Source organism: Trichosurus vulpecula, chromosome 8, assembly GCF_011100635.1.
Source record: "Trichosurus vulpecula isolate mTriVul1 chromosome 8, mTriVul1.pri, whole genome shotgun sequence".
In the NCBI taxonomy this organism is placed as follows: Eukaryota; Metazoa; Chordata; class Mammalia; order Diprotodontia; family Phalangeridae; genus Trichosurus; species Trichosurus vulpecula.
The window spans coordinates 211,032,072-211,053,047 of record NC_050580.1 but is presented as its reverse complement, the minus strand read 5'-3'; the positions used below and the strand labels follow the sequence as shown (position 1 = coordinate 211,053,047).

Below are 20,976 nucleotides of genomic sequence, written 5' to 3'. Positions count from 1 at the left end.
CATCTTCCCTTGGGGCGCTCAGTCACTGGAAAAGTGGCACTTGACTCTGGGCAAGCCGTTGTTAAGAGGTTCCCAGCTTGTGAACTCAGATGTTGATGCTTTCCTGGTAACTATGAATTATGATTTGGTCTGTTCATATTGTGTATGTTTGTAACTTGTTTGTATTTGCTCTGAAGTTAGGTTGCTGGCTTTTCCTCCTGAACTAAGTGAATTATATTTGTATGTTGGATTAAAGTAAGATTGTTAACCCCTTACAGCTACTTTCCATAGTAAAGCAGATCAAAAGAACCTGTGTTAGCAGCGCTTCCATATACTGGTTGTTGTTGGTTTTACACAGCCACAGCAGCTGCTAGCCAAATTGTTGCTACACCACTAAACCTTACATAAGGATCCCTGGTGACCACACAGTGACTTAGAAAACCACAAATTAATCTTATCTATGTTTTAATCTATATTTATTTATTTTGTTAAATATTCACTAATGGCATTTTATTCTGGTGTGGCCACAATCAGGAGTGTTGCAGATACGTGCTGGCCTTGTGTTTGATGCCTCTGCTCTACAACATGCTGCCTCTAAAGGGTGATATTAATCAATACAGAAGTCTAGAAGAATTTTTCCTACTTGCACATGTACTAAAATGACAGCTTAAAATTTTTTTTTGAAATCCTGAATAAATGAATCTCTGAAGAATTTAAAAATCTCAGTTCATTATATGAATTATGTAAAAATATTTGTTCAAATTTTGGTAGATATTATGTTTGAATAATAATTTCTAAAGAAAGGTCATCATCAAAAATCTAGGGCAAAGAATAAGTTATTTCTAAAAATTTGGTTTTGTGTCATAGCAAATAGAAATGTCATGTTTTAGTATACAACTCTCAGACTAATATGTGCCTGCACTCTACGTTTTGTTTTCTATTCAAGAACAAGTATCAGTATATGAAAAAAAGAAGCAAAGGAAGAAACCCGTATCAGAATTGGATGCTGCTTCCTCAGAGGAAAACCAACAATCCTGACAAGTCCTGGGAAATAAACTCTAGTAACAGAAAACACATTTAAAAGTTGTTCCAGGTATTTTTACTCACAGCAATATTTCAGACATACTGGATCCTATCTCAGATTTGGCCTGGTCATGGAAGAGAAATAGTTATATTCAATGAAGCATACAAGAATTAAATCATAGCATATTTCAGTTTTTTTTTAAATTTAAGAATAATACATTTAGGATATATAATACATTTTATCTTTCAAAATCATTATTTCAGAAAGTACTTTTTTAAAGAAAATATATATGGGAGTATAAGCCGCTATAATGTTTTAAAAAGAACTCCAAAAACATAATGGTCAAAGCACAAGGCTTTGAATACCAGTCTGGCATTATTATTTGTGTGACCTTGGGCAAATCCACATCTTTAAAATAAGAGGGTTGGACTAAATGACCTTTAAGGTACTTTCAGCTGTAAATCTATGTTTCTATGATTTAGATCATAAGCTAAATACCAACTGAAATAATGTTTCCAGGAGGAAGAGTTCGTTAACAATTTCATTAGTTAGCCATCTATAGTTTTATAGATAATTCCAAACATCTGTATGTAAATCCTTCTACTATCTTTGGTGCCATCATGCCTTTTGATGCATAGTTACTAATTTCACAAGCAACAAGTGAATTTCATTCTCAATTTCCAAGTTCCTCTTGTATGTCAATTAACATTTTCATATAACAAGCACTTCTGTCTACAAGGACATTTCCATACATTGACCATGGCATAAGGAATTAACAAATGATTATTCTACCCATCCTAATCAAAATATTCTCTCAATGAGACTATTGATTGCTCTTCCATTTTTCATATACCAAAAGTACTGTAATAGATTGGGTTTTTCCTCACTCTCTGATTTATATATGGTGCATGTTAATAGTTATCTTCCTGAAACTAAGACCTTTAAACTCATTACTGAGTTTACATTTTCTCCAAATAGTGACTACACACACACAAACATAAAAACACCTAACTTTTTTTCCAAAAAATTTATCTAGTCTTAGACTGAATATTAACCACTCACAGAACACAACAAATTTGTGAATGGTCATAATTCAACCAAGGCAACCAAAAATATTGGATTTATTCTTCAACTTTCCTCTAATAGTTTTTATTCATAAATCCAATGCTCACAGTGACACCTACTGCTAAAATTATTGAAATGTTGTTTCCACTATAGGCAGCAAAGTCTTTTTAATGCCTGTTATATGAATAGATTATTATTCTACCTCAATAGCAAAAAAAATGCAGATTAAATGATTCCAACATTTTCTAAGGCATCCTCAAAGGCACTTCCCAAGGAAAAGTTTGTCATACAAATAACTAAGATGAAAAATCTAACTAATGTAATGTTTCCAATAATTGCCCAGGGAGAAAACTGAAGGAAGATTTCTTATAAATATCATTTAAAAAGGATTTTTAAAATAAATTTACCAGGTTGAATGTTCCATATTCTTCCCTAAGAAAATGGGTCAGAAATCCGGAAAATGTTGTCTGGTCTCCCCAGGTCCAACGGGCTTGATTGAGGTAGGATGAGATAGGCAGGTAGAGATAAGGCAGAAAACCAGCAGAGAAGAATAGACTCAGCTTTAGCAAATGACCTAGGGAGAGCTCCTGTGTTAAAACACATAAGATTGTATTACAATGTTCACTTTAGTTTAATTATTTGGAACTTTAAAAACACACCAAGAAAAACATGAAATATATTTACAGAGCTGATCTCTCAATTTATAGTTAAGTCACCACCAAAATACTTTGTTAAACCTTCTGATTACTATGGATTACTAAGAAAATTTCATCAACCTGATCTTCTTTGCATGGCCGGGTGAAATTTGAGTGAAGCAAATGACATTAGGAAAGACTCATGAGTATCATATTCATTTCATTTTTTACATTTAAATCATGTCATGACATATATAGATAGCTGAAGCCCTGCAAAGCTGAGATAACCCACTTTGAAGTGATTAAGTGTTGTTGGCTTGTATTGCATGTACCAGAAAATATCCCTCCAACGTTGGTATACTTCCCTGGCTTCAGCAGCAGCAGGGTTGATTCATTGTCTCTATCATGATTATATAACATATACAACTTATGGAATATCACTACAAATATTTCTTGGGTAGCTATTTTAATGTTTCATTAAAATGACACAGTGGGAAACAGTCTTTACATTATATTATTGTCTTGAAATGGCCTTTAATATTTAAAAATAACTCTTCTTCACCACAATATATAATGTAGACTATGCACTACAGGGTACTAAAAGTAAATTTTTAAGCATTTTCTTGATATATTTATATATATGTATATATACACATATATATACATACACACATACACATATTTATACACACACACACACACACACACATACATGGTTCTCATTATCTCACTATTCATTATCTGGGTCTCTAGAGACAAGTCTTTTGTTTCAGGCCTGTGACTTCAATGACCTCTGTAGGGAACTACACAGTGGTAAAAATCTCTCTACCAATGCAGATCAATAACCATTCTGTAACTCCATGTCTAAGAGAGTTGCCTGGAACTTTGCCCAGTGCATTAGTGTCAGGGCTGGAGTCAAGAGTCTTCCTGATTCTGGCGCTGGCTAACTATTTAACTATATACCATGATGCCTCTGTTTGAAGTCACATTGTGAAGCAGAAATCATACTAATGAACCACGTAGAAAACTTGTAAATAATGCACACTCATTTATTAAAAGTTTAAAGCTACATGCCAGTCACATTTACAAGGACAAAAGCATAACAGTCCCTGTTCTCAAGGAACTTATATTCTAAAGAAGATAATATGAATATACCTAGGTATTATTAAATACATACAAAACAAATAAAAAGAAACCTTGGTGGAGAAGACACTAGAAGCTGAAGGGGTTAAGAAAGGCCTCTTGTGGAAGATGGCATTTCAGTTAAGTCTTGAAGAAAACCAGAGATTCCAAGGATCTGAAGCGAGGAGAGTACATTTCTGGCATGGGAAATAACGAGTGCAAAGACATGGAGAAAAGAGATGGAATGTCATGGGTGAGGACTAGTATGAAATTCTGCACTATAGAGAACAAAGAGGGAAGAATGAATAAGAGGGCAAGTCATGAAGAGCCTTAAATGCCAAGGATATTTGATTCTAAAGTTTACAAGGAACCACCAGAGTTTCTTAAGCATGTGTATGACATAGGACTATTTTAAGAAAAATCGCTTTGGCAGTTATGTGGAGACAGATTGGAGAGGAAAGAGACTTAAGGCAGGGAGACAACTTACGAAGCTACCGATGATAACCTAGGCAGGAGGAAATGAGGGCCTCAAAGAGGGTGATGCTTAATGGATGAGATATTATTAAGGAAGAAAAAAAGATTTAGAAACTTATTGAATATGTGAGGGGAGTGAAGGTGAGAGGTTAATAACATAGAAGTTGTGAACCTGAGTGACAGAAAGAATGGTGGCTCCCTCAACAGGGAAGTATGGAAAACAAGTGGGTTTGAGAAAAGATAGTGAATTCTGATTTGTAAATTTTAAGTTTGAGATGCCTATCGGATACCCAGTTTGAAATATCCAATAGAAGGTTGGTGGTTCAGGACAGTATCTCAGAGAGAGACTATGACTAGATATTATAGATCTAGGCATCATCTGCATAGAAATGATGAGCTCACTAAACAAGAGTAGAAAGAAATTAGAAGGGTCAGAATAGAGCCCTGAGATACACCCAGTTAGGGAGCATGTTATGGCTAATGGTCCAGTCAAGTGATAGGAAAAACTAGGAAGGAAAAGTATGGAGAAAACCCAGAGAGAAGAAAGAGAGGGTAGTCACTGTGGCATATGTTACAGAGAGGTCAAGAAGGAAAAGAACTGAGAAAAAGACATTAGATTTGGCAAATAAGAGATTATTGATAATTATGGAGAAATATGAGAACAGGAATAGAAAAAAGTATATACAGACTTTTCAAGAGGTTTGACTGAAACAGGGAAGACAGATATAAGATGAAATGCAGGAGGGAATGGTAGGATTTAGTGAAGATTTTTTTTTTAATGGGGAAATTTGGGCTTTTTTGTAAGCACCAAGAAAGGAACCTGTAAGACAGGGAGAGCTGAAGAGAAATGTAGGATGATGATTAGTAGAATAATGAATGGGAAGACATGAGATCCACTGTATTTAAACAGGAGTTGGTCTTGGTGAGAAGCAGGATCTCTTACCTCTTCATCAGAGACTGGAGTAAAGGAGGAGAAGGGATGGTGAGACATGAAAAGGGGAGAAGACAAGGTTCCAAGGGAATGACTGTATTCAAACACCTATTCCTGCTTAATACTAGTGCCTAACCTATCTCACCAAATGTTTTTAGGTTCTGACTTAAAAAAAATTGATTTGACTATCAAAGAATTAAAAGGAGCCCTTGGGATAACTGGTGAAGCCTGAAAATATCTTTCCATCATGACTATATGTTCTTGTTCAGAAAGTCAAATAAGACTTGAAGGACATCATATCATACAACTTTGCCCCCAAATCACACCAAACACCACTACCACAACCATCAAAAAAGGTGTACTGTAAGAATTAGAGCATAACTACAATTATAACCTTCATTTTTTTAAAAACACAAGTTTGCTAAAATAAGCTATTTTAATAATTAATATTCATTTTTAAGATAAAGCCCCAAACAAATATTTTTAAAAGTACTTTCTATGAAACAATCATCTAAATTTTAAATAGATTTATTCTAATTGGCCTTTTCCTGGTAACAGTCATCCCCTCTAATATGGAAGACTTTCTGTATTTAATTTAGAGAATATTTTTTCTCATCTAAGTATATTCTAAAGTAAAGGAAAAAAATCCACGAGATTTTACAAAGAAGATGACCTCAGAGTTTGAGGCGAATTTGTAGTGAATTTGGAAAGGTCAAACACTGGATATTTTTAAAAATTATAATAACTCTTTTGGAAAATGTCAGGTCTTACTTTAAAGGAGAGATGGACTCAAGACTCAAATTCAGTCAATAAGTATTTATTAAGCACCAAATATGTACCAAGCACTGTGCTAAGTACTTTGATGTTGTTGTTCACTTGTTTCAGTTGTGGCCAAATCTTTGTGACCCCATTTAAGAGTTTTCTTGGCAAAGCTACTGAAATGGTTTGCCATTTTCTTCTTCAACTCATTTTACAGATGAGGAAATTGAGGCAAACAGGGTTAGGTGACTTGCCCTGGATCACACAGCTAGTAAGTGTCTGAGGCCAGATTTGAACTCAGATCTTCCTAACTCCAGATGCAGCACTCTATCTACTACACCACCTAGTCATCCCTATGCTAAGCACTGGAGATACAAAAAGAAAAAAAAAAAGAAAAAGACAATCCTTAGTATGGAGGAGCTTACAATCCCTGAGTAGAATAAGTAATTACAATTGCATTAGCATCATCAAATGAATATTCTGTCAGAAAATAAAGCACTTAGTATAGCAATAATGAGACACATAAAATGTTAAATGGGGAGTGTAAGTACAACTTTACCAAAATGTCTGCCAGTTTTTAAAAACAGTTACTTAGCAATCAGAATATATAGTTTCCCTCTGAAGCAGGAAGTGCATAAGGAAACAAATAAATTGGGCAATAATCTAGAAAACTATAGACAGTCCGACAAAGCTTGAAATAACCCTGCTGGTGGAATGTTAATTCTACCTAGGATGGTGGATTCACTGATCTCTTTCTACTTCTAACCTCTGTTATTTAAGAGACAAAGGAGATGGAGCCAAGATGGTAGAGCCAAGATGGCAGAGAAAAGGTAGGGACTTACCTGAGCTCTCCCAAATTCCCCTCCAAACAACTTTAAATAATAACTCAAAACAAATTTTGGGATGGAGAAAACTCAAAGGATGGGGTGAAACAAATTTCCATCCCGAGACAACTTAGAAGGTTGGCAGGAAAGCCCTGTCACTGAGCAGTGAGAGTAGAGCATACTCCAGAGTAGGCTGTACCAGTATAGGCCCACCACAGGAAACCAGCAGCAGGCATTGGGTGTGACTGAATCATCAGTGGGCAGCAGCTAATTCTAGAGCTCTCAGGCCACAGACAGCAAGGGGAGGGACAACTTGTCCAAAGATTACAATGGTTCCTTTGCTGACCCTGGGTGCAGGACTCTGTAGCATTACCCATATTCAGATGCACATCACAATCCTGTATTACAGTCCCAGGTGACAAGGAGCACTAGCCCACCTAAACTTGTGGCCGCCCAGGAATGAGGACCCTGGTCACAGTTCCAGAGTGAAAAAGATTGCTTGTGGTCACTCACACACCAGAGCACAGGCCAAGAGAGTGGTAAAAGCACATCTCCTTAGACCATACCACCCTGGAAGAACTGAAAGCTTACAGATGCCCAGCAGTAGCTCTGAAAATAGCTGTACCAAAAATGTGAAGCTTAGGACAGTGCCGCCTCCAGCCCAGGAGTAGAGTTTAACTTTAATATAAGCCAAAAGTCAATAACAGGCTGGAAAAATAAGCAAACAACAAAAAGATCCTGACCATAAAAAGTTACTATGGTGACAGGGATGAGCAAAACACAAACTCAGAAAACAACAAAGTCAAAACTGCTACATCCAAAGCCTCAAAGAACAATCTGAATTGGTCTCAGGTCTTGGAAGACCTCAAAAAGGATTTTAAAAATCAAATAAAAGAGGTAGAGGGAAAATTGGAAAAAGAAATGACAGTGATGCAAGAATATCATGACAAAAGAGAACATCTTGGTAAAAGAGGCACAAAAAAATACTGAAAATAACACCTAAAAAACCAGAATAGGCCAAATGGCGAAAGAGGCACAAAAATCCAATGAAGAGAAGAAAACCAAGCAGAATTGGCCAAATGGAAAAAAATGTACAAAAATTTACTGAACAACTTAAAAAATAAGATTAGTCAAATGGAAAAGTAAATACAAACACTAAATGAAGAAAGTAATTGTTTAAAAATTAGAATTGGGCAAGTAGAAGCTAATAACTCTATTAAACACCACAAATCAATCAAACAAAATATTTTGTTGATGCTCTTTTTCCCCTGATTTTAGCTGCATGCCCAACTGATAAAAGTGTTTAGTTATACACATTTTCTCTTTAGGACTACTTTTGTTACATCCAAAAAGTTTTGGCACACTGCTCTATTTGTGGCCATTTTCTTTGGTATAGTTGCTTACTGTTTCTATTTTGTTTTTTGTTTGATGCACAAAAATTTCTTTAGGATTATATTTTTTAGTCTCCATCAAAATTTGAATCTTTTCTTCAAATGACCCTTACTGAATATAAGTCTTATTAAGCTGCAGTCAGGAAAGAATGTGTTTAACTTTTCTGCTCTTCTATATTTTAGGAGCTTTTTATGCCATAGCATATAGTCAATTTTTGTAAATGTGAAATGCAAAGCTGATATATTTATATGTATATATATATATATATGTATATATATATTTATCACAAATATACATATATATATACACATTTGTGTGAGTATGCATATATACACAATCCTTTTGATTTTTTATTAACTGCTAGAAGTCTATCAGACCTAACTTTTCTAAAATTTTATTTAGGTCATTCACTTCATTCTTATCTGTTAGATTTGTCTAGGTGTGAAAAGGTCATACTGAAGTCCCCAACTATTCTAGTTTTGTTGCCTCTTTTCCCCTGTAGTTTGATAAGCTTTTCCTTTAAGTGCTTGGATGCCATGTCACTTGGTACGTTTATATAGAAGTATTGATATTATTTCACTATTTATAGTGCTTTTGAGCATAATGTAGTTTTTATGTTTATCTCCCATGTCTAATTTTCCTGTTGTTTTGCCTGAGATGATTGGTATGCCTGGTTTTCGAAATCTGCTTAAAGCACAAATTCTGTTTCAGGTCCTCATTTCAACTCTGTGTGCATATTTTTGTTTGAAGTGTGTCTCTTGTAAACAACATATTTTTGGATTCTGATTTCTAGTCCATTCTGCTATCCTCATCTGTTTAAAAGGGGAGACATCTCATTCACAGTTACAATTGTTATTTATGTTTTTTCTCCTCATATTCCCTTATATTTTTCTCTCTCTTGCCCACCTCACCCCAATTACAAAGGAAAGGGGGAAAGGAAGGGAATGAGATCAACAATATTTACATAACTGAGTATCTCTCACTCTGCCTCTCTGCCTGTATACTCTTCACTCATCCCAGAAACTTATCACAGATCAGAAATACCTGGGTTCAAATCCTGCTTTTGACAAATTATGGCTTTGTGGCCACGGGGAAGTCACTTAACCTCTCACTGTTTCAGGCTATTCAAAAATTATAAGTTGTGGTACAATTGCTGATATGAATTAGTAGCTCCATCACTACTACAGCCACAGTCCTAGAGCCTTCTATAGCACTCCCTCCTCCAAAGGAAAAAGCCACACTGCCCCAAAAACCCCCCAAAGTAAATAGATAACAGACCAATTTAATAAGAATATTTAATATTTATAATTAAGGCGCTATATTAAAAAGTATCAGAAGAAAACTGAAAGAACAAGTATACAAACTTATTTTAAAAAAATAGACTACATTAAAGCAGAAAAAGAAAATATCATTAATGAATACTAATACATAATATTGTGGTGTAGTTCACAGGCTGCTGGATCTGGAGTGAGAAAGTCCTGAGTTCAAATGTAGACTCAGATGCTTGCTAGCTGTGTGACTGGATAAATCACTTAACCTCTGTCTCAGATTCCTCATCTGTACAATGGGGATAATAGTAATATATGTAAAATGGGGATGTTATGAGAATAAAATAAGTTAATATTTGTAAAGCACTTTGCAAACCCAAAAGCACCCCATAAATGCTGGCTATAAAGATGTTAACTACAAACATGAATAAAGCTATATATGCCCCTCCCTCAAAACTTCCATTTTGACCAAGGGTTTGTAACAGGAATGTAGGAGTGCTTTAAAATTAGGAAAATAATCAATTATTTCTAGCCTTTGTTCCTTTTCACTGGCCATCTCCCACACCTGGAATGCCCTTCCTCTTTACCTCTGCCTCAAAGAATCCCTCTCTTTCAAGATATAGTTCAGGCACAACCTTTTATATGAAGCCTTTCCTGATTGTCCCAATAGGAACTCTCTTTCCAAAAAATATTTTGTATTAAACTACTCTGTATTTGTATATATTCTCTTTATATCTATCTTTTGTATAATTGTGTATTTTGTTTTCTCCCCTGTTAAAATGTAAGCTCTTTGAGAGGAGAGACTGTTTCAGTCTTTGTATTTATACCTCCAGAGCCCAGCACAGAACATGGCAAATAGCAAGTGCTTAATAAGTACTTGATGGATTGACAATAATCACTACCCACTAACTCTGCCTTTCCTACCTCCCCTTTCCCCACCCTGCCCATCAGCCCTCCCTTGTAACAAATAAGTAGAGTCAAGCAAAACAAATCTACAGACTAACTGTGTCTGAAAGTGTATGTCTCATTCTGCATCTCTAGTCCACTGCCGTCTACCAAGAAGAAAGAGGCATGCCTCATCATCAGTCTTTTGAAGTCATGACTGGTTGTTGCATTAATCAGCATTCTTAAATATTTCAAGTCATTTTCCTTTACATTGATGTAACTGTTGTTTAAACTGTATTCTTGGTTCTACTCACTTCACTATGCATCAGTTCACACAATTCTTCCTAGGTTTCTCTGAAGCCATCATTTTTATCATCTCCTATGGCACAAAAAATCCAATTATATTCATATATCATAATTTATTTTAGCTATTTCCCAACTGATGGGCACCATTTTGTTTCCAGTTCTTTGGTACAACAAAAAATGCTATTATAAATATTTCTATGCATATTGATAGATCCCCTTTTCCTGTCTTTGCCCTATTTGGGGGGCATGTCCAATGTTATATAATTTTTATAAATCCTTTTTTTAAAAATTTGCCATATCCAGAGATTATGGTTATTTATATTTTGCACAAATGAGCAACACTATTGTTCTCATGGGAAAGATTATGGACCTACATTCTCTGATTTCTTAAAAATAATTACGTTTTTGTTGTCATTCATTTTTTAGTTGTGTCCAATGCTTCATGACCCCATTTGGGGTTTTCTTGGTAAAGATACTGGAGTGGTTTGTCATTTCCTTCTCCAGCTCATTTGACAGATGAGGAGACAGAGGCAAATAAGGTTAAGTTATTTACCCAGGGTCACCCAGTTAGTAAGTTTCTGAAGCCACATTTGAACTCAGGAAGATGACTCTTCCTGACTCCAGACCTGGTGCTCTATACATTATACCACCCAGCTGCCCCAAAATTATCTGCACCATTTTAGAAGGTTAAAACACCTACCGTTTCTTTAAAAAGGCGGAAGAGAACCCACAATGCAATGCACAACACATACAGTATGATTGTATGCTGATTGCATAAGCTAAGGCCACAGCAGAAGGCACCAATCTTGGATATCTGAAAAAAAATTAAAAACACTGACACAATCAATAAATAAAAGCTAAGAATTCATTGAGAGTGAAATGCATGTAACACTGAATAAAAAGCCAGGTGTGAACAGCCATATTTAAAAGCATTTCTACCTAGCGCGCTACTTTAAAAAGATCCTGTACAGTGAAGAGCATCTGAGTCTACCTGCCTCTGCTACAAATGGTTTCTTTTGCCATCCCTACTACCACCACTATTACCTGTCATCAAATATTGCTTTTTGTTAAACAGATGAGTATGTAACTCAATAATTCAACAAAGAATATCTATATCTACTGGGCTTCAGATGCTGTGCTATGAACTAGAGGAAACACAAAGCTAAATAAGGGTCGAGTTTGGGGCTGTGTGTGTTATACATGATTATAAGAAATCCAAAAAGGCTTCCAGAAGATACATTGTGAGCTGTGTCATAAAAGAAGAGTGAGAGTTCAAAAGGAAGGCATGTACTGTAGTAGCAAGACATTTTGGGCAAAGGACATGATCAAAGGCGGGTAAACAGAAAAGGTCTGAAAGGGTGCAAAAATAGTGAGTAGTATAGTTTGGCTGAAATGTAAAGTATGTGCATAATGTACAAAACATAGGGGAGTAATGAATGGGTGATAGGTTGTAAAGATGTGAGTCACATTGCCAAAGACTTTGGAATGCCAGGCTGAGAAGTGGGGGAAGCAAGAAGGAGGTAAAAGCAAACGACTGGCAACTATGTGGATATGGGAATGAAGGGAGAGGGCAAAACTTAAAATGACACCAATGTTTTCTATGATGGCAAGAATGGTGGTGGTTTTAATATAAATAAAAATGGAGGAGATAAAGATAATAGCCGACTTGGGGGGGGGGGGTTATTTTTCATCTCTATTTATATCTTTTCCTTATACATCATTTACATTTTTGCTAGTATATTCTTAGCTTCTCCCCTACTCCACCATTAAACTATCCCCTCATTAAAAAAAATAAAAACATGAACAGTTCAATAAAAATAATCACTATATTAACCAAATATGACATCATATTCAGAATTCCATATCCCAAATAACCCATCTCTTCAAAGAAGGGAAGGAGGTACATTCTCATATCTTTTTGGGTGCCAATTTTGGTAATTATAATTTTACGGCATTTAGTTTCAACTGTTATGTTGTTTTTATGTTTCCCATTAAATTATTCCAGTCATTACATATGTATATATAATACACATATTATATATGTACATATATTATATATATGCACACACACAAACACACATATATATATATATATATATTTACAGATTCCTATTTTACTTCACTAAAGTCTTCCCATGTTTCACTATGTAGTTATATTCTTTTTTTTTATAGCACTTTAACACTTCACTATGTTCATGCACCACAACTTGTTTAACCGTTTTTCAGTCGACAGGTATCTATTTTGATTCTAGTTCTTTGCTACTACAAAAAAATGTGGAGTAGCAGACATTTTAATAAAACCTAAGATTTACAAAGCACATTTAAAAATTATCTCATTTGATCAAAGAATAACAGTATTGAAAGAAAAAAAAAGAGGAACAAATCTAGAACTTTAGAGAATGCCTATGTTTGCAGAACTGGGGAAAAAGAGAGAAGTGAGAGGAGGCTGAGAATGACTAGTCAGATAGGCAAAGGAAAAAACAGAACAGTATTGTACCAAGGAAGCCAAGGAAGAGAATTTCAAAGAGTGTCAATGCTACAGAAAGGCTGAGAAAAATGGAAACAGAAAAGTCTGGAGCTAACAATGAGGAGGTCAACGATGATCTTTGGGAAAGTAGTTTCAGCTAAGTCAGGCTGTCCAACCTTAGGTTTTTATTGAAACAACAGACAACATATTTTGGTTTGCCATTTTAGTGAGAGCTCTGCAGTAGCTCAGCTTCCTTTACTAAAGCATTTATGTAAATTTCTATGCTTGTAGGCAGGCAACACACGTGGCTGCATTTTGGACAGCCCTGAGCTAAGTCATAGGGATATACAGAGTACAAGGCACTGATGAGTGAGTGGAGAGCTTAGAGAAGCAGCACTAGTATATACTATTGCTTTAAGAAGTCAAGTGCTTAGAATGAGAGAGATAGAAGGAAGAATAAGGGTATGAGAATAGTTTTGGTTTTCTTCTTAAAAATAAGGGAAACTTCTCTAATGCAGGTTGGGGAGGAAGGAAGACTGACAGTTCCAAACTTAAAAGGTAACCAAAGAAAAGTAATTTTTTAAAAAAGAGATAGGGTTAGCCTTGGCAAGAAAAGTGGATACTTCAGAGACAGAACTAAAGAAAAGTAATAGTAATACAAAAAATACTTTTAGGGAGGAAGGACAGAAGCTAAGAGATCTTGAGCCCCTATTTCGGTTAGTAGAAATGATCTACTGAGAATGGGCAGTAGTATATTTGGGGATTTGAGAAAAATGCTTAGAACAACTGCTACAAAGAATAGAATAAGCTAGAATTCAATAAAAAGCTAGCCCAGTTAGTTCCAGTTAGTCTATATAAAGAGCATCCAGCTGAAGTCCAATACCATCAATTTGTGGTGGACTCCATTAATATGGTTTTGTGATTTTCACCAGACATGTTTGCTAACTCTGAAGCATAAGTTCAAAAAAAAAAAATAGGTAAGGAGGATTACCCAGGGTGGGGAATTAACAAATCTGAAACACTAGGAGGTCAAGTGAGCACACGATACCAGGGTTGTGATCAGTGCATCAACAAAATGGCTGACCATAGGTTCTACAATAGATAAGCAAATGAAATCAGAATGGGAGGTTAAAGAGGAAACTAGAATATGGAAGAATAGAGAGGGCCACAGGTAATAAAGATGAAGAACAGGTTCAATAGGAATGAATTTATAGAAGGGCAGAGTGGTTTCAGAAATAAATTTATCAACAGTAATAGTGAATTGTATTCCTCATTTTAAGTGAATCACTTATTTCAATGTAACATATAGGTACTCCGGTGGCACTGAATTTATTATTATATTATTACATGAACTACAAATAGACTAAAACATTTATATTGTTCTTTAGTTACACTTCCAGGATGCCTATCAAACCCACAATTGTTTTTGTCTTCCTTTTGAGGCTGTGGGTACTCATAGTTCTAAGTGCTTATAGCACATTAAAAACAACCCTGTTTGCCAAAGATGCTCAAGAAACGGTTTTATTTGATGACAACAGCTTCACTAAAATTCACTGTTCATATCTCTGGGATGTTACATTTGAAAACTGCAACACTATTTCATTTGCTTTCGTTTTGCAGGACAAACAGTATTTTCTGCAATCATACTAAAAAGTCAGTGAACACGTAACTAAGGTCATAATGGTTTACAACCTTTGTTTTTAAACTTTTTTTCCAGTCGTGGAAAAATATTCGAGAGAAGGAACTGTAACACATTCTATCGTCTAGAGATCCAGTCTGTGATTTCTTCAATGCACGGGGCTCATGGTAAGGCACTTCCTCTAATGATGCAGATCTTTAATCTTCTCTCAAACTTTGAGTCTTAGAGAGTTCCCTGGACAGGTTATTTGCTGGGGGTCACACAGCAAAAATATGTCAGAGGTGGGACTTATACCTATGTCTCTCTGAGTCTCAAGGCCAGTTCTATGGCCACCACTCCACATTGCCTTACGGGCAAGAGATGCAGGGGTGGTGATAGTTAATACAGAATTCAATTTATTAGATAGGCATCACTTCACCTCTCTGAACTCCAGCTGTATAATCTGCAAAATGCGACAACAATACAATCTTACTCCCTATTTTACTGAATTGTTGCAAGTAAAGCATTTGTATATATTTTGTGTAATTAAGTGATAAGCACAGTATTCACAAAATAATCGTCTGCCATTTCTAATGGTTCTCCATGGTTAGGAACCTGGGAGTTTGAAGACCTTATTTTTAGTGATACTACAGGGATGACTATTTAGCATAAGGTTAAGACCTGTGATTTCACTGGCACAGAGAATCCCAAGATAAGAACACTCTTTCTCTACAGGAGTAATTGTGTTCTCTGCTGCTTCAAGTCTTACATAGTTGCCTGGGTTACTGAGGTTAAGTGACTTGTTCGTGGTCACACAGCCAGTGTGTATACAGCTCTCCACTCACCATGCCATACTGTCTCCCATTACTCAGGCAGGTTTGGAGGAAATATGCTTCACTACTAGGCAAACATCCCAGTGGCACCCACCAATTGGGAAATAAAAGAGAAAATGGTTCAGCATTTTATATTCATTTTTGCTGGTTTAAACTAAGTGGCTTAAAATCAAAGATGAGCAATTAAGGAGAAACTCTACCTTGTTATTTATTATATAAAAGTCCTAATCATGGGGGAATAAATAATAAATCCACTCATATTTTCTATTCAACCAAGAAACAACTCTAGTGGAAAAAAAATCCCATTTAGTGTCCCAAACCCCAGTTTGTCCAGGTAGGTAGTTGAAATGGAGAACAAAGTACTTATGGCTAAACCTTCACCAACATTCAAAACTTTAGAAGTGATAGTTCTCCATATTTTAGTTATAGCTTATAATCTGACTGAAATTTCTCCTTGAGTAGTGGGTCATGGGTAGCTGTGTTGCTAGAGGGGTAAACTGTCCCCCCCAAAGAATGTCCTTGTGGAAGCAAACTCTGACACTTTGTAATTGTGTATCTGTGGTCAAGTCACTTATCAGCTGGGAAACTCAGTTTCTTCTTCTGTAAAATGGGGGTTACACTTATACTTCAGATTACTGTGAAGAAGGTTAAAAGCACTATGAACATGTGAATTAATACTACTAATATGTCATTCTGATACCGACTTTAAAGTTAGAAAAGATTTTAGATATGAATTAATCTAACCCCTGCCCCCCTTGCTTTACAGATAAAGTAACTGAGGCCCAGAGAGGTTAAAGTCACATAGGTAAAAAGTTAAACCTCCCAAATTCCCCAGACACGTCTCTTAAGACTACAAGCTTCAGAAAAGGTGCTGATCTATGGCCTCCACTAAACATGAATGAATAAACAAATAAACATATGAATGAATAAATTTACCCCATTCAGGATACATTTAGCAAAATTTATGGCATACTCCTTAAGAACCACTATTTTGTAACAGAACAGTGTTAGAAGAGTGTGGGATATGGTACTGGCATCTAAAATTAGCTTAAAGCTATTAAGACATTTAATTAAAGCAAAACTATTTTTTCCATTACATGCATGCAAAGAGTCCGCTACATAGGAAACTGACTTTCTCATTTGAGAAGGGTTTATGAAGGGTAGTGTAGTGGTGTACAGTAAAATAACTGAATATACTTATTCAACCAATATTATCTAGATTGCTGTGATAGTAAGTGGAACATACAAGTTCAGTATTTAAACTGAAGTTCTTTTTTAAAATACAGCATTTATTCAAAAATTAAAACAAAAATAATTTTACTTTGATCAAAATAGGTTACCTTTGATCTGTCTTCTGCAGTTGTTGCCTTCTCAAAATGTGCAGCAAGAGCCATAAGCAGCCCCACAAACAAATTGTTTAGGCTAAAAACCTCTGCTGCAATGGACCACTGCCATGTTAGGCGAGAAAATGAAAACACCCCCGCAGCAAGGATTCCTCCAGCATATGAGCCAGAAAGCCTGCAAACACAGATAACATGAAATCTTCTTTCCCAACAAAAAAACCCTACTTTATTTGCCATTTTCATATACTGTAGAAGCAGAAATTATGACAGTCACCCACTACCATTCCAAAACATTATATGGTTAATACATTACTTCTTGTAATCATTTTCTTCCACCAGATTTTAATTAGAACAGTCATATATTAGTCTACTGTGTAGCAAAGGGAAGACATATGGCTAAGTATATGATGGAGAGAATGGGCTTTATTTATCAAACAGACTAGAAATCTCTGGTGCTTGAGTCATTTTAGAAACCCTGATAAGATAATGGATAGAGATGTAGGAAACAAACCTATCATCTTTCTTGCTTTGTTTAACAAGAGGAATGAGGGTGAAATGTGTTAAATGGAAAATGTGATGAAAATGGCAAAACAAAATTACGAACATTAACTCTAGTTTCCAGATAAATATTTAAATCTAGATGGGAAGTATGGCTAATGCCATTTCGAGATAGAAAACTTGGGGACAAAGATTTTAATCCATGAATGTTCTTTCTCAAGATAAGACTTGTCTACTTGAAAGTAAACTATAATGTTAAGAAAAGGAAAGAACTGTGAATTTTAAAAAACAAAAAGAATCAAATTTTGCTCTTGGCCGCAAAAAGAAGATTCCCAAGTGTTAAAGAGGATCTATATGCTTCAATCCAAGAACAAATCTGGATTGTAGTGAATAATTTTGGGAATACTAATAGACGTATATGAAATGAGATCATTATTCTGATTTATGACATGAAACAGCCCACTATGTGAAGACTGGTTCAAGGAAATATGGATATTTAGCCTGGAAAAGACTCCAGGGGGACATGATAGCTGTCTTCAAGCATTTGAAAGGTTGTCATGTGGAAGAGGGATTAGACTTGCTCTATTTAGCCCCAGAGGGCAGAACTAGGAGTTAAGGGTATAAGCTGCCAAGAGACAAATTTAGGCTTGATGGAAGAAAAACTTTCTAACAGAGCTATCTAAAAATTAAATGGGCTGCCTTGGGACTTCATTGGAGGTTGTCAAGCAATGGCTGGGTAATCACTTTTTGGTTATATTGTAAAGCGGATTATTTTTCATGTTTATGTTGGTCTAAATGGCAAATGAGGTCCTTTCAAATACTAATGTAATACTTCTGTGATATTCCCCTAACCTGCACCCACACTTATGAGTTGGGTTTGCAGAGGTGGATGCTACTCCCAGGTTCCAGGGTATCCTTTGATTAGCTACTTATAAAACTATAGTTCCCAAACACCCATTAGTGTGTTTTCTATTAATAATCACCCAGTAGACACGTTACCTCATAAAAGGCATTTATTAAAGTGGTACAGTAACTACAGTGACTACAAAACATTTTCCCATAAAACTGAAATATACTCTGCCACAAATACACACAGTATCCATGGGAAGAGTAGGCACAAACTTAAGAGTATCATGTCATGAGGCACACATATAAAGAACACATTTCGCCAAGGCAACTCACAACTCTGCTACTGCTGAGTCCTTTCTTTCCCATGGAGTCCTCAAAGATTTCCCCCTAGGTGTAGCATCTGTACTGAGTGGATTGTTCAGCTGGGATCCCAGAGTCTTCTTCACAAGGTACGGTGTCTCTTGAAAGTTAATAGCCAGATTTCTTCTCTGATGCCAGAGGTCATATTACTTGAAGCATAATCTAGCCTTGAATGACTGCATCTCTGTATCTGAGCATATTCATATCTGAGCACATAAAGCATGTGTTTCTATACCTTCAAATGATCTTAATCTCTCTGGAATTGACAATCCAATTACTGGATGAGGTGTCTCCTGGCTAAGTAACTCTGGTGCTGGATGACATGATGGAGATAGTGGGGAGAAAAGGCAAAAGAAATTCCTTCCTCCTCCACCAAAAGCTATTCCTTTTCAGGAGCCGTATTCTTCCTCCACTGCGGGGTCCACAGCTGATTTTGACTTGATTCTGTAACTGCCATGAAATCACAGGACTGTTACTTTGAATTCCTTCTGAGAAAGGTGTTCATACTTTCAACCATCAATTAATCATGAACTAGCATCTATTACATGGAGGCCTTGTGTCAAGGATACAAAAATGAAAAAATGATAAGGCTCTTACCCTCAAAAATAATTGTCACAAAATGATTTGGTATAGAGTGCCCAAATCAATCTCAATATGTTCAAAATAGAATTTATTATATTCTCCCCAAAAACCTTTATCTCCTCCAAATTCTCTATTTCTACTAAGGACACCAATATCTAACCAATTATAAAAGTTTCACCACCTTGAAGTCTTCCCCAAATCTTTGTCATCGCCTTTACCCTCAATATCCTTATATATGTGGCTTAATCCTAACAATTCTTCCTCTAGAATATATCTCATATGAGACCTACCCTAGTTTATATTTGAACTATCGAATTCTTGGCTGAACAAAGGTATACTTCAATGGTCTCCAAATTTTTTTGTTCAAACACCTTTATCAATACAAAAGTCTTAGCACATCCAACAAAAATAAATTTATTAGTAAATTATATACATGTACTATTGTTATATTACATACATTATAAACTGTGTAAAATGGACATTAAGAGGATTAGATGAAATAAACAATATTCTTAAAAATATTTTTATTTACTTACATTACAAAAACAATTTTGCTCTTGAAAGCAATGTCATAAAATGTTTCAGTACTTTAGAAAATTTTCCATGTATATCATGGGGGACAGAATAGATTTGTAAATAATAATTGTTTGTTAGTAATTAATTATGCAATTAATTTGACCAATGTAGCTAGTGAAATGTGTGAATTTCGGTTTTAAAGATTTTTATTATCTGATTTCAACTCAATAAGTTTTCAATATAAATAAATCCATTCCTTCTTTATATGATTCTGCTTAATGGATAGTACCATGCCTAAATTTCTTATTCATATCTCAATATTTTAGTTGTGTTTTTGTATGTGTGAGGAAGAACAAGCAGGCCAGTTTGGCTGGACTACAGAACTATACAGAAGGATACTAATAAAGTCGGAAATGTAGGTTGGGTTCAGGTTGTCAAGAGCTTTAAACGTCAAACAGGAAATTTTATATTTTGATCGTAGAGTCAATAGCAAGCCATTGGAGTTTCACTGAGTAGAAGAATAACATAGTCAGATCCGCCCTAAGAAAACCACTTTGGTAGGTATGTGAAAAATGAATTGAAGTGGGGAGAGACTTCAGGCAGGAAAACCAATTAAGAAATTATTTTAATAGACCAGAGAATGAGAGTCTGAACTGCAATCATGGTTGTATGAGTAGAAAGAAGTGGACAAATGAAAAAGATGTAGGTGGGAACATGACAATATTTGGCAAACTGCTTGACTGTAGGGAAAATGAAAGTGAGGATTGAGTATGATAATAGGATTGTGAACTTGGGGAACTTTAAAAATGATGATGTTTTCAATAGAAATAAGGAAGTTTGGAAGAAGGATGGGTTTGAAGGGGGAAATAATTTAATGAGATCTATGATACAGATTGCAAACCATTCTACACAATTTGTTCTGTCCCACCCAACCCTATAATGTAGGGCAGATAGTGTGATCTTGGGGACAGGGGGTGAGTATATTAGGAGAAAACATTTTTTCAATGATATCCATGTAGTTGCTGCTATAGATGCCTAGGTTGAGGTTTGAGCATAAGCATACTATAGGGTGAACACCCAGCAGCTCAGATAGCTGCTCATGGTGGCGCAGGAGAATGTTGGTAGTGTAGTGGGTAACAGGTATGTAATATAAGTACAGGAGACAACCTCATGATTAGCTATTACGGCAGAATGGGATATGAACCATCTTTTGACCCTCTGATCACACACCATATGAGGGTCATTC

General features: G+C 35.7%; 1 protein-coding gene across 1 annotated transcript in view; it reads right to left on the bottom strand.

The window, feature by feature from the left end:
• TMEM260 (transmembrane protein 260) overlaps positions 1 to 20,976 on the bottom strand; it is a 105,562-nt gene that overhangs the window by 28,710 nt on the left and 55,876 nt on the right. The window contains exons 4-7 of the mRNA XM_036737181.1: positions 16,923 to 17,100; positions 11,365 to 11,478; positions 2,476 to 2,655; positions 1,087 to 1,127 (exon numbers count right to left, since the gene is read on the bottom strand). Coding sequence (XP_036593076.1) covers positions 1,087 to 1,127; positions 2,476 to 2,655; positions 11,365 to 11,478; positions 16,923 to 17,100 — 513 coding nt within the window. The remainder of the gene's footprint in view (positions 1 to 1,086; positions 1,128 to 2,475; positions 2,656 to 11,364; positions 11,479 to 16,922; positions 17,101 to 20,976) is intronic.